The sequence below is a fragment of the Amblyomma maculatum genome, chromosome 2, assembly GCF_055883805.1.
Source record: "Amblyomma maculatum isolate TAMU_Amacu chromosome 2, ASM5588380v1, whole genome shotgun sequence".
NCBI classification, from domain to species: domain Eukaryota; kingdom Metazoa; phylum Arthropoda; class Arachnida; order Ixodida; family Ixodidae; genus Amblyomma; species Amblyomma maculatum.
Window position 1 is genome coordinate 104,682,618 of NC_139345.1, and position 13,783 is coordinate 104,696,400.

The 13,783-nt window shown below is 42.0% G+C and overlaps 1 protein-coding gene across 2 annotated transcripts; it reads right to left on the reverse strand.

Annotated features, from left to right (window-relative positions):
• Nucleotides 1-2,518: 2,518 nt before the first annotated feature.
• LOC146199466 (uncharacterized) lies at nucleotides 2,519-10,889 on the reverse strand. 2 transcript variants are annotated; one of them, XM_084594952.1, is made up of 7 exons: nucleotides 10,610-10,888; nucleotides 8,777-8,944; nucleotides 4,265-4,337; nucleotides 4,115-4,186; nucleotides 3,996-4,028; nucleotides 3,853-3,915; nucleotides 2,519-3,775 (listed from the first exon to the last, which is right to left on the reverse strand). In XM_084594952.1, exons 1-7 carry the CDS (start codon nucleotides 10,774-10,776, stop codon nucleotides 2,735-2,737), a joined length of 1,617 nt encoding a protein of 538 aa, XP_084451078.1. In that variant the 5' UTR covers nucleotides 10,777-10,888; the 3' UTR covers nucleotides 2,519-2,734. The 2 variants fall into 2 exon arrangements, with proteins under 2 accessions (XP_084451078.1, XP_084451079.1); XM_084594953.1 differs by having other exon boundaries at nucleotides 3,478-3,771; nucleotides 10,610-10,889.
• Between the last annotated feature and the right edge of the window lie 2,894 nt (nucleotides 10,890-13,783).

The following is a 13,783-nucleotide window of genomic DNA, read 5'->3' on the forward strand; positions in this document are numbered from 1 at the left end:
AATTGTATATAGGCCTAGAGAAAAATGTAGCTTTGATTCCTTGCTCCAGGTCTATGACATAAATTTTCATTTCTGCAGATGGAAGTTAGGCGCTTGGGGCATAGCATTTGAGAGAAAGAGGCGCATGTACAGGAAATAATAAATATTTTCTTGGCAACCATGAATTCACGACTTACTGTTTGTATGCCGTGCAATATTGCATGGAATTTGCATACAAAGTTTTGTGTAAAGTTCTCAGTAGCCAAAGCTTTCCGGAAAGGTAAAACTGTTTGCCGTCTTTGTTGAGTAGTTGGATAAAACAATGTTGTTTCTGAGCCTTAAAATTGGCTTGTGGTCTTGATTTCAGTCTTTAAAACAATTCAACCAGATGCATAGTATGGGCTTAATGCCATGTGTTGCCAGTTGGCTATATATACTCTTTTTCAAACCGTAGCAGTACAAAAAAAAAAAAAAAAATCAGGGTTGATGTCCTGAAGCGACATTGGCCACGAGGGATACCGTATTGGAAGGGTTCGGGATTAATTTAGAGTACCTGGGTCATTAATGTATGCCGACATAACACAGCACATAGGTGCCTTCTTGATATTGGGTTTTAATTGTGGGCACATTACACAGTCAATTCGGAATATATGAAAATTGAAGGGGATCGTGAAATAGTTCCCTGCATCGATTAATTCGATATATAATATATAAAACATACCACCATATGAAGTCTGTAATCCAGAAGTGTAAATATGGTGCATCCACGCTAGCGGAGCGCTTACCTACAGCGATAGCACGTGCAGCGCTCTCCGCAGGTGCGGAGCCGCGCCAGAAGTGTGGGGCGCGCAACCTAGGGTGCCTCGATGCGGGCGCGCTCCGAGGGCAAATATGCAAATATGTGGCAGGGAGAGACCTGAGCGTCGGAGTTTGTGTCGCTCGCGGCTAGTGCAGTTTCCCAAAGCAACGTCCAATGGCGCTTTCATGTGAGCCCCAACTGCAACGGCACTTGCGCCGCGCACGAGTGCCGTTGGAGTTGGGGCTCACATGAAAGCTGCGCAGTGCACGGTGCTTTGGGAAAAGCCATCGAAGATCATAAAACGTTCAATTATAATACCTGTAAGAGCAATAACACAATTAAAATTAGAGTATAATTGATTCCAGAGTCGCCTTCACCGGGGAAGCAGGCCACGCAAGGGCGCCTCAGGCCTTCGGTCAGCTAGGCTGGCTTCACCGTATGGCTTCCGGTGCACTGAACGCCGGCTTCCCCGCATGACAGCGGTGCCGTGACGAAAAAGAGAAGAGGCAGACCGAAGGCCCCTTTCAAGCGGACTCGACGTTCATCTCACGCGGTTTTAGTGTTAGCGCAACCAGCAGGTGTCAAGGGCGGCGCAGCCAACCCGGCTCCATGCGCCAAAATCGGTTGTCCGAAAGCCGTTAGGAGGAGTTACCCTTGCAGGGGCACGACGCGCAGTTCGATATTTCTAATGTCCATTAAAAGGGTGTTCGATAAACGCGAACGCTGTACGCTATACTTTTTTATGTGATTTTCAAGGAAATATTCCACCAGTTCTATATAAACAATAATGCGATATATCCGGGATCAACTGGGTCTAGTATGATATAGTAGCCTTTAAAATTGGGGCATTACGGGATTAGTACGTTTTTGATTCCATGGCTGCTAGAGTGTATTATAATTGTGACTCCTAAGTCCATCGAACCTTAACGAGTTATTAAAATTACTTTTGTGTTCATGTGTTCCAGAGATGATACTATTCCAGAGATGATATAGCACCCTTTAACCAGCACCACAGGGAGGCGATGGCATCTAGTGGCATGCATATATGTATTGAAACCTTGTCGATTGTACTTGCAGTGGCACATAGAACAAGGAGCGTGAAGTACAATAAAGCCTTTTTTTGGGGCAGGTGATTACGTATATTGACAAAGGTGCCATAGCACAAATTAACAAGGACGATTGATACAGACAGCATACAGTGCCAACTTCTGGCTCTTGAAAGTTAATGCTATATATTGTCCCGGCCACATATCATCTTAAGTTGCGTTACGACATTCTCCACCAAAATAAAAATTAGCATTTATTCACTTCCTTTGCTAGTGCATATCACACAAGTATCGTTGGTAGAATGTTGACAGAGTGGTCGTTGTAACTTCGAGAACTGTGTTGCACATCTAGAGGAGCTTTGTTCGCATCATCCCTTTGGCGCGTGCTCACGACACAGTCATCAGTCGATGCCACAGTGGAGTCATAGAGCCATACAGATCATATGAATAACGCTATAGTTTAAATGACACTCATTAAAAATGTTTTTTAACTCCAAAAAATGAGGCTTGCATAGTAAAATGTACAGCTGTCAATATTATACATGCTTTGTAGTAGTTCAGACCATTTAGACCGAGCTAATACCAGCTGCTACCAAGATGAACTACCCCCCTCCCCTCCCCCCCCCTAGGCATTCACCTATTTTTGTTGCTGTAAATGGCAACAAAAAGATAATAAAATATCAACAAGACTTCGTTTCATAACGTGAGTGATTTATTTTTGGTACGTTGCAATGGTCTGAGGTATGAGATCATTCTGACGTCAAAAACTTTTTGCAAGAACAATGGGTAACAAGCTGTGAGACTGGTTACCAGCAAAAATACAAGAAACTCTGTAGTACACAATAAATTCCTTTAAACTGTTTAAACGCTTATAAATTTGCTTTGTACACTGTACAAATTACAAAAAACATTAGTCAGGTTTCATTGAAATGCTACTCTGTAAGTTTGCAAGAATACAAATAACATGAAGAATCTGGTTAACATGATCTTGAAGGTCAGATGAAAGCTGAAGATTCAGGATGTTGAAAAATTTTAGCTTGAGAATCATTCGCTCCACATGGTTACGAACACTAGCAACAGAATGAATTTTCGGCACATCGTCGATCTCTTCATTTGAATCTGGAGCCCTGATCAAAATTGCACCTGTCTGGGAAAATTCAGTATGTGCAGAATGGCAGCCAGGATCTGGAACAATGTACCCTGCCTCCAGCAAAGAAGCAACACGCGTGCTTGTTTGTGTACAACCAGCAGTGGCTTCTCCATCATAGGCCTTCAAAAACATCAGGGCACCATTTGCTGCAGTACCAAACAAAAATTTAGCCGAAAATGTTCCTTTTGAGTTTGAATACAAATGCCGAATTTCTACTGGTGCAGGCCGCTCTACTCTGACCTCTTCACAGTCAACAACAACTTCGCAGTCTGAATAATGCACCTTAAAATAGTCTGGAGTTGTCGCCGCCACTTCACCATCCTGATACCACTGTATCCAATCCTGTGTTTTTACATAGAGGGTATTGAGAACACTATGAAAGCACCTAGCTACTGTTGTACGGTGAATGCCAAATAAAGCACCCAAGGCACTGTACGTCAACCCTGTCTTTAGCTTCATAAGAAACAGGGTGAGCCGATCAGCTTTGCTCAGCTCATGTATCCTTCTTGTGTCGGGAGTAATGCTCATCAGTAAATTAAATACGGCAAAGGTCACTGCACACAGACTTTGCATAGCACTGTTATCTGCTTGCATTGATTGCGCTCCTGCAAAGAGCACCAACTTGTGATCTGGTCCTGCGGCCGTGCTGCATTTCACTGCAGCTTCATCAGTCTGAATTGACTGTTCAGAAATATATTTGGATGAGGTTTGCGTCGACGCAGTTGTGCCATCTGTCGAACTAGAAAAGCTGCAAGGCCTTGAAAGACGTTCCCCAGGATTACACAGGGTAAGCGTGCCTATCTGAAACAGAATCAGTGAGTGATGACAAACTGCATGCACATCTGTGATTTAATGTGTAGTAAAGCAATCTTACTTACCTGCCGCATTTTCACTTTGCGACGCTCACTGCGCACTTTATCAAAAGGCGTCATAGTGGCAACCTAAAAGAGAGTTAACAAAGCAATCATGATTATATATAACAGCGGAGCATCAATGCAAAGAACAGTAAAAGTTCACATACCTCACGAACCTCACGTGATGTCATTGTGCCAACCTGAAAGAGATTCAATGCATAAGAGTAATGTGTGTGCAAGTTTTATGCACTACACAAAGGTAAAAGTGCACAACAATCCATCTCACCTCACATGTTTTTACTCTGTTGAGTTTACTTTGATTCTCTTGACCTGCATGACAGCCAAGACTAGAAGATGGCTGAAGGAAAAAAAATATTGGTGTTTATGGGCAGCACATGATAGTACAATATAGAGGATCAATCTGCCAAGGCAATACCTCACTATCATCTTCACTGTGACTTTCTCTGGTAGAGTGGAGCTGAAATGCACATGTCCGACTCTTTTTGGACCTGAAAATTCCCAGCAAAGAAGTAAGTATGATGCAGAATGGTATGCAGCAAGGCTGGGTCATGTATGCAGAAAAAGACAAAGAAAGAGCCAGAACAAGGATCAGCACTGCACCTAGAATTGTTTCTAAAAGAGCAAATGCATCAAACTTGATATGGGCATTTATTTTATGCACACACAGCTTTGAGAAAGACGGCTCTGCGGTCTGCGCAGATGGGTTTTACAGCGAGGTGGACACGACGTACATATTAGAAAATGATAAACCATTAGCTAAACTTAACTAATCATTTTCTAATACTGAACACTATCAGCATTATGGGTAAGCCGTGATGTTTAATTTCTTTAAGTGGCAGTGTAGCTTGAAATACTGAATGCCAAAAATGTGAGTTTGAAGGCTCACTTTCCCACACTGCATAATTAATTATATAATGATGTCGTTATGCATGGTAACGTTGCCAAAACGACATTAGCTTCTTCTATGCCATCAATCCCACAAACAGAAGCTGTGTTTACTGCATGAGAAATGCGATAAACGCCATTACCCATTTTGCAATGCAGAAAAGTCAACTCGGGCAGTTCTGAAATGTTTATTTACAACATTAACTAAAATGTTTCAAACCACAATGCCTTCAGTATTAAAAATATTTAAAAGCGGGGCTCACCTTTGATGTTGATGACCTCAAATTTCAGATTGCAATATTTTTCCTTAAAGTCAAAAATACAAAAGCTAATTAGTAAATTTTAGTTAATTTATTGCATAGTCATCAAGTGCTAGCACGAGCATGACGTCCACCTTGCTTTAGAATCCACCTGGACTGCATAGACGTTTCTCTCATAGTTTTTGAACTAGAAGTTTGTAAGTTAAAAAAATCACCCTGTATTCCTCACACAAAAAAGTGCCATCAAAAAGTATGTAAAATGCTTTACTTGAAATTCAAGTAAGAAGTGACTCGGCCAGGAACATGCCATGCCCTCAAATGTTGGAAAGATATCTCTATAGCCTCTCCAGCTCTGCAGTTATGCATCCTGTCAACCTTTCTATAAAACACTCAAGATCTTATGTAATACCCTGAAGTAAGAAAAACAACAAAATTAATGCTTCCTGACAATCCTTAAAAAAAATCCCCAAAATTTCTCAGTGGCACATCCCTACTTCTAAATGAGAAAAATAGAGATAAAGCTGCCACCCCATCAACATTCCATGCTTCACAGCCCAAAGTAGCGCAGTGACATAATTGGACATGCATGAAGGCAGTGCCCCTCCCTAGCAACAATATTTTACAAAAATATGTCATCACAAAAACAACAGAGTTTGTCTCTTACAAAATTCTTACAATAAAAACGTCTTCTGCAGAAAGAGTACCAGACTGTAAGGGCACCATAGTTCAACTCACTTTTAAATACACAAAAGTTTTTGTGTTCCTAACCTTTTTTTTTTTTTTTTTATTTTACGCTATCAAAAAAGGGTCTTATTACTAACTCTCAAAACACTTGTGATGTGCTACAATTTATGACACAACAGTTTGGATGCCACAGTGAAATGAATTTTCTGGCAGTTTTGCATCATTGAGCAGCATAACAATGTTGAAAAAAAATAGAACTGCCAAAAAAGTTCGAACATCTGCAGCGGTAGCCAGTGCTTCTAAATTTTTGTGCTGTTGACTTGACTTCAGATAAGTGATCAAAAATGACAGTTCCTCTGTTGCCACCAATACTTATTTTGCTATGTCTTCTTCCAGAGGTGCATGCACTGAACTGGCCATTCACTTTCCTGGCCATCGGATGCATTTTTTTTGCCATATTTTTTACCACTGCTGTGTGTGCCAAATAAACTATCATTAAATAACAGGCCACTGGCGTGAAGGATAAACAAGACTGATGACATCCTGCAAGAATGCTGGCATAGAACAAAGAATGCAGACATGACTTCTTACTTTTCACTAAATCTGGCAGTTGCTAAGCTTTTTCAAGATTTCAGAGAAGAAATGAAGACAAAACTGGAAGTCTTCAGAGCAGATTTGTTCAGAATTGAGAAGTGATAAAACTTGAGAATGACTGAAAGCGAGCATGAATTTCATGAACAAGTCTCTTGACGAGATAAACCAGCCGCTGTAAGCATCAGCAATAACAATGAGATGGAAAAGAAAAATGAAGTGCTTCTTCATAAAATTTCAAGCTTAAGAAAGGATCTGCAAACAACACTCCTTAAATTTAAGCAGTATTCGTGTAACGCAAACAAACAAAAATTAAAAAGAATTCTAGAGTAGCCATATAAAATCTTGCACAGGTGCATGAAAATACTGAAGCAGTTGGGGAACCCACAACAGGAAATGACATGTGTGTTACTGTGGGGAAGCTGAGGGTTACCACTGTGTAGCGTGAGCTTCAGTGACAGCTACAGAAGTGGTTATTTCACAGTACACTGAGGGAGGAAATTTTTGTGACATGCATATATGGCTACTTGTAAAGTAATCTTTTTAGTTCTTTTAGTTCTCTATGCATACTAATTCTTCGATGAGCTCTCCTCTCCAGTTTGCACTTCCAAACATGCCTTTCCTTGGGTGTCGGACTTTGCGCCACTTGCAGCAGACCTACGTCCTTATGCTCTCATCATATCCTCTCCACATCTTTTAGGATAACTACTCCTTGGATGGTTCCGTGGCAGCCACCCTCCAGTTGTGCTTCCTTACATTCTTGCCATTATCTTTTTCTTCCATTACAGCAACTTTCCAGCTGCACATTCGTCTGCGCTCACCATACTCGCTTCTTTCCCTAGTAACCACCCTTTGTTTATGCATGTCTGCACTCCGGCCGTACCCTCCTCTTTACATGCTAATCCTTCCTCTCCCATGGTGACTATCCTTTGGTTATAGGTTTCTCTACTCTCACCATGCACTTCTCCTTCCGCGGTAGCCACCCTCTAGTTATGCATTTCTCAACTCACTCGTCATATTCCCCCCCACTCTCAACAACCACCTCCCAGACATGTCGACTACTACTACTACTACTACTTCTACATTGATGCAAAACCTGGGAATTGCTGCTTATCAGCTCTTGCTTTACAGTGCTAAAAGATTGGGCCTTAAAACTCATATCTCACAGGTAGCAACGTTTCAATTCTTGCCTGACATTTCGAAAAATATGCTACCCTCTAATTTCTGGAAATGAGAACAATGTGTAGCAAACAGTTATGTACGTTGAATGGTACAATGTACTGGTACCACAACTGCCCATGACCATTTCAACAAGGGTTAACAATTAGCCTACACTAAAGGAAAACCAAAGACAACTCCATCCAATTACTGTTATGCTCAGGTAGCAAATGACATGTTGATATAGAAGAAAACTGGATTTTACCTGATAGTTGATCAAAACTCATGATGTCCTTACTGAAAATGTCTATTCCTATCGCTTTTTGAAGTGAATAGTAATGTAGAGAAGCAACTGGGATATGAGCACTAAATCGATGTTGACACATGCACCTTACTTGCAAAATTGACTGCTGGTGATGACACCTGTATCTTGCTTTCTGATTCCTTTCTAGCTTATAGTAAGACCTGTCCTTTGGTGTGAGTGAACTTATTGTGATTTGGAAGCAGTATCCTACAGACATGAGCCAACTTCAATTTTTTTGGGCTCCTTTAAAATTTTCAACAGAAGCAGAGGTCACTAGCTTGCTCTGTAGACTTAACTATGCTCACAAGCTTTCTCGCTGAGCAAATGAGGCCAACAAATTTTCATTGAGCTGAGTGTCAGCAAAGTTAACAATGCAGAAGCATCCCATATGTATATCGGTTGCAGTGCTTATATTTCAAACATATTTTAGTTTTTTGCACAACGTTATTTGGCCATTAACACGATTTTACAGAACAGGTCAACTCCACGCAATAATTGCTTTCAGTGAAAATTGGTTCCCTCACACTTTCTGTATATATTAATGGTTTTCAGCAGCAAAGGCTCAATTAGGGCTGAAAAAAAAATAAATCAGTTTGAAAGCTTTCTTTAGCACTCAATTCAAGCTTGTGACCATCTACCCCGAGAAGGGCTGGTGCCCATGTCTGTAGCATACACGATGCAAATTAGGTGTCAGTGCATTCAGTTCATTTGCGAATTCAGCTGGTGATCTTGTGTTCTTTTTATTTAGCCTCTTATGATTACAAAAGCTCAATTTTCAGTGAGAGAGGTCTCATATGTGATTAGAGTGCAGCATGCTGTCGATACACACCAACTTCAATTTGTCTTCGGCACCCCTTTCTTTGCAAGACATGCACTAAAAAAATCAGGCTTTCAGAATGTGAATGAATGCCAAAAATGTTCAGATTTTTCCTTTGAGCAGAGAAACAAAAAACTTAACTGGCAGCAAAAGACATGCTGAATTAGTTAAATTCTTGGAAGGAAGACAGTAGTGAGAACTAGAAAAATGCATGCCATTTCGTACTACCTTCGGGAACCTTTAGGCTGAGATGTAGATGGCCTTTTTTTCTGACTTTGTGGGAAAATTGTTGGATTGTAATTTGGCTCCCTAGGATCTTCAGACTTTCGATTGCCAACGAAGTGATGACTGCAGATGCGCGAGTGCTTTGTTGGCTCCCAAGCACTTCCTTCATTCCTGAAATTAAACCACTATTAGGTATGGCTACAAAGGTAAAATGACATTGAAATGCTGTTTCTTTCTTGATGGAGTTTACAGATGACTGCCAAAGGCTGGAAAGTACAGTCTCTGTAGAAGGGCATCACAATTGTGTCCACATTACAGAAAAGGAACACTGGTAAAGCGTAAACATTCACTCTAAACAAACAAAAGAAGTTAAGCCCACTTGAAACATGTTGAAGTTACTATTAAACAGACAGACATACATTTAGCCTTTTCTCCACCTCAACTTCAAGAGAATTTTCACAAACCAAGCCTTGTCGACCTCTATTCTACTACACTAGTTCCAGCTCTGATGTATGCAATGAAAGAACAGGCACTCCATAAACAGTGGCATATTGCAGGAAATAGAGCAAATATTTAGGCTTGCTTGCTTTTTCTTGAAGTGGTACTTAAGGAGGCGCAATCATCAGTTATGGCAGCAGCTAAACAAGCCTTATATGGTTGAAAAGAGATGCCAGTGGCTCGTAATCCATCGTCTACTGCGAAGCCCAGAGCATCGGTTCTATCAATGCACATTCTACTGCGCATTGTAGTTGTGTTGAACCAAATAAGCGAAGCAATCAGAAATGAGCAAATGAGGCATGTATCGGCTGCAGCTGCAGGGATAAGAACCTACTGTCAGATAACAGCTCAAGAATGCAGTGGCGAGCTTCCCGCAAAGGGGGCCTTCCAGACAATGCCGTTGGTTGACTGTTTTTTGTGAAGCAGCGCTTAATCCCCCTGGAGTGAAACTGCAAGTGAATGGTGGGTACACCTCTGAAATGAGGGAAACCGCGATGTCATCAAATCTATTGGCCAAAGGCTTCCTTAGAGGAATATTTGCTGCAGCTAGGGGCACAGCCAGCGGGGTGTTTTAGTGCCAGACCACAACTCAAAATTTTCTGAATGCCTCATTTCACCCCCCCCCCCCCCCTCCCCCATTTCAGCTTGTTTCAGTAAATATTCAGGAACAATATCTTCATTCTCAAAAAGGCTAATTGTGCTTTGCCGCGGCTGTATAAAAGGAAACGAAAGCAGTGAGTTTTCGTATGAGTGTTGCTTCATGAGAAAATTGATGGTCTTAATGAATGAAGTCCTCTGAGTCTTTGTGGACTTGTATTATTATGGAGATATTACAGTGAACGAAACAACTAACCCTTCGTGTTATTGTTTTATTTATAACAGCGACGTTGTAGAACACCTTCTGAGAAACATGTCTGGCTACGCCACTGGCCGCAGGCTTCCTGAGCTGTATACGGCACCTGAAGCGCAAGGCTTTAAGCGAGCCACGCTACGTGCTGCACCGAACGGCACAATGCAGCATTGTTTCAGCACTCGCAGTACATTGTTGCAACACTGGATAGATTTTTGCTGCCGTTTCGGGACAGCACAACAGGTGTTTTGACGCACACCACACTACCGAGTGGCCAAACCAGTGCTCTTTTTAACAGCGATTGATGCGCTGATTGCAGACTGCAACATTTGGAAGGAATCAGGACCATGGCTGAAAGCATATGCATGATGAGTGATGCATATTTCTTGAAGGGACATGCCACAGCATCACGAAAACCTCACAATATCACGTAGGTTTTGTGCTCAGAGTTTAGTTTGCCTGATCAGCAGAAATCCGGCGATACGCACCTGTACTTGCGCACAGCACGTATCCAAGCGTTCCGCCGTTCGGAATCGTAAGGTCGAGTCGGGAATCGGTAGAACTGAAAAATCTCGCTGACGCCGGACATGTTGGCGTAGGTGTTCGTGCAGCCGCCGACACAACATGTTTGTCTGGACTTCGAGACATGTGCCATAATGGTTCAGCACAACACACCCACAAAGAAAACAGACACACGGGACAATGAAAACACAAGCTCTAGCTCGTTCATGAGCTCGTTGCACACAAGGTTGCGCACTGCACTTGTTCCACGCCAACGCTTCAATATATGGCCGTGGGAGGGCACCATCTGTCCGGCTGTGCGGGCGGCACTAGGGTGACTCGATGCGAGGGAGCGGCTGAGGCGTGGCGATGGGCATACGCGTAGCGTGTAAACGCGTTCTCCAGAAAATCTGGTGTCAGCGTTGACGTTTTAGCTAGCAGCTGGTATGGCAAGGCACTGACTGATCAACGGGTTCGTCGCGAGACCACATGACATGGCCACATTGGCAGGACCAACTCGTGCTTCTCCTTTGAGGTGGCAGTAGTTAAAAAAAAAAAAAAAAAAAAAAAAAAAAAAAAAAAAAAAAAAAACGCCGAATGGTTGTTTGTCGTGTTGTTATGCATATCAGACATATCCGAAAGTATTTTGGGGATTCTATCCGCCAGATAATGGATGTTTTGAAAACTCGGTCATGTGTACCCGAGTTTGTCAATGTATTAGAAAAAGTAATCAATTTGAGCGTTTTATAGTTAGGTATATTCAATGTAAACGGCTCACACGTGCACAGTTGACCAGTCTGTAGTCTTTGTGAAATTAAGGCAATAAAGACAACAACAACAAAAAAGTCGTGGTGGTTCAGTGGCCAAGGCGCTCGACTTCTGAGCCCAGGGGCGCGGGATCGAATTCCGGCCGCTTTTCAGCGGAGGCGAAAAGCTAGGCGCCCGTGTGCTGTGAGATGTTTTGCCGTGCCCTCCACTACGGTGTTTCTCATAGCCAGAGTCGTTTTGGGTCTAAACCCTATATTGCCCACCATGGATAAAATAAATCTAAATGCCGGCTATCTTTCCTTTTGAAATTTTGGACCCTGTTAAAAAAAGAAAAAGAAAAACGGTTTACGGTATGCTGGATTTTCTCTGAATAAACTATATGAGTATCATTCTCTCACGTTTTTCCTTTTCCTTTTTTCACTCATTTGCGCTAAATAATATGAACGTGTCTGCAAGGGGATCCTTGAAATATTTATTGATACCTAATATATCTGAATCGGTGAGGAGATGGCCGCTTCCCGTGTAGTACGGGTTGCTTTCCCGCACCAGACGCGAAGCTGTGCTTTCAACGTGCGCAGTTAATCTTCCCCTAACCATGTGTCAGAGATTTCCTCGTTTGGTTGGGCCAGTGATTTCCTTACCCGCCCTCTTGTTTTTCTGAAGACACCCCCTTAATTTGTAACGAATATGTTTTAAGGAAGTACATAGAAGGTCACGTCTTGGTTTAGATTTGTTTTAATAGTTTAGTTGTCGAGTGAATGGTTCGACGTGCAAATTGCCTGTCCTTGTACATATTCAATCAGTTCTTTTGAGTAGCAATCTTAAATTTGTATCTGCATTTGTCAGTGTCATACAAATCGTCGTGGCTGACATCGAAACTGAGAGATGCGTCTTTCGCGCGTGTGTACAGTGTTGAACATGGATTCGAATTCCTGGTGTGTGTTTAATTATTGCGTTGAGCTCTTATACCATATATTGCAAAGGATTGTGTGTTTTACATCGTCTTCCACATCTTGGTTAAGCCAGTGGCGTTGAACAGCAAGTTATTTTATAAGATTTATTGCTAGTAGCGTAAACGACCGCATAATTTCTCAAAAAACAAATTACGTAGTCCTTGTTCTTTAGTCTTTTTCTGTTCATTATTACGACCTTTGACCTTTGTGTAAAAAGAAGCAAGCCATTGTTTGAAATTTTTATCATGACTGCCGGAGTCATAAACATTGCATGGTTCCACAAGAAAAAAAAAAAAGAAAAAAAAAAAGAACGGCTACCGCGTCTTCTCTATAAATATACCATTCATGCCACTCCCCCTCCTCTAGAAATTTCTAGAAGGTTTTAGGTAATATGTTAATGGTCCTTATTAAAAATCACTGCGGAATTGCGGAAACAATAGAGAAGAAATGGTCGAAAACCCCCTGACAAGAAAAAAAAAATGGCAGCCTGCTTTGTATTCATGCATATCTTACACAATCAAGCACATAAAGGCGGGGATCTCAGACCCTCCGAGCCTCACCTGAATTTAAACCCTGCTTGTTAGTTCTGCCTCCTGCGAAGTAATTTTAGTGAACAAATTTGTTATCACGTTCAATAGCGTTCTCTTTGTATCTGCTTCGTGTTGATGACTATGGATTAGCGTCAACGTGTAACGTTGACGATAGGCTCCGGTTGTGTTGGCTGGTAGCATTGTCTGGAGCATTTGATATAATGACCTCTTCATTACACATCTACTCCAACTTGATGGTTTTCCCTAAACTTTTGAATACTGTTTACAAGTTCGAGCTCTTGGCCGCCTCACTCTCGCAATGCTATGATGTATATCTCATCTGCCAGCCTTCACGCGTTCAGCTGAGTTGGTGCGAAATGTTGCGGATTAACGGAAGTCCCGGGTTTGAACGCTGCCTCAGGACGCATTTTTCGTCAGTTAATAAATATATGAGATTGCCGTATAGGTTTGCTTACATGCCGCATGGCTGGAAGTTGGGTGCACGATAACCTCGGCCATGGTTTATCGCAAATGTGAGCTTTTTTTTTTCAGTATCACGTTCCTGCTCTATCAGAAGTTGTTGTCGTGAAGCCACGTGAAAATGCGCTAGAAAACACGGCACATAAGAGTAAAAGGTCCTGTTCTATGCGTTCTTCTACTGTGTGTCGTATTTTAGCGCATTTTCCCCTGACACCTGTTCTAAATGCAGCGGGTAAAACATTGAGTGGTAGCGTCCTGAGGCTTCGATATATAACAGCCGATGATTGGCAGGGGTGGTTTTGCATTAATTAGAACAGCCCACTAGATAAAGCCACCATCAGCAGCAGGAATAGCAGGAATAGTAGGAATCCCATTTCTCTCGCATACGTTCTCCCTTAATTCATCTTCTTGCGCAGAAGCGCCGCGCATA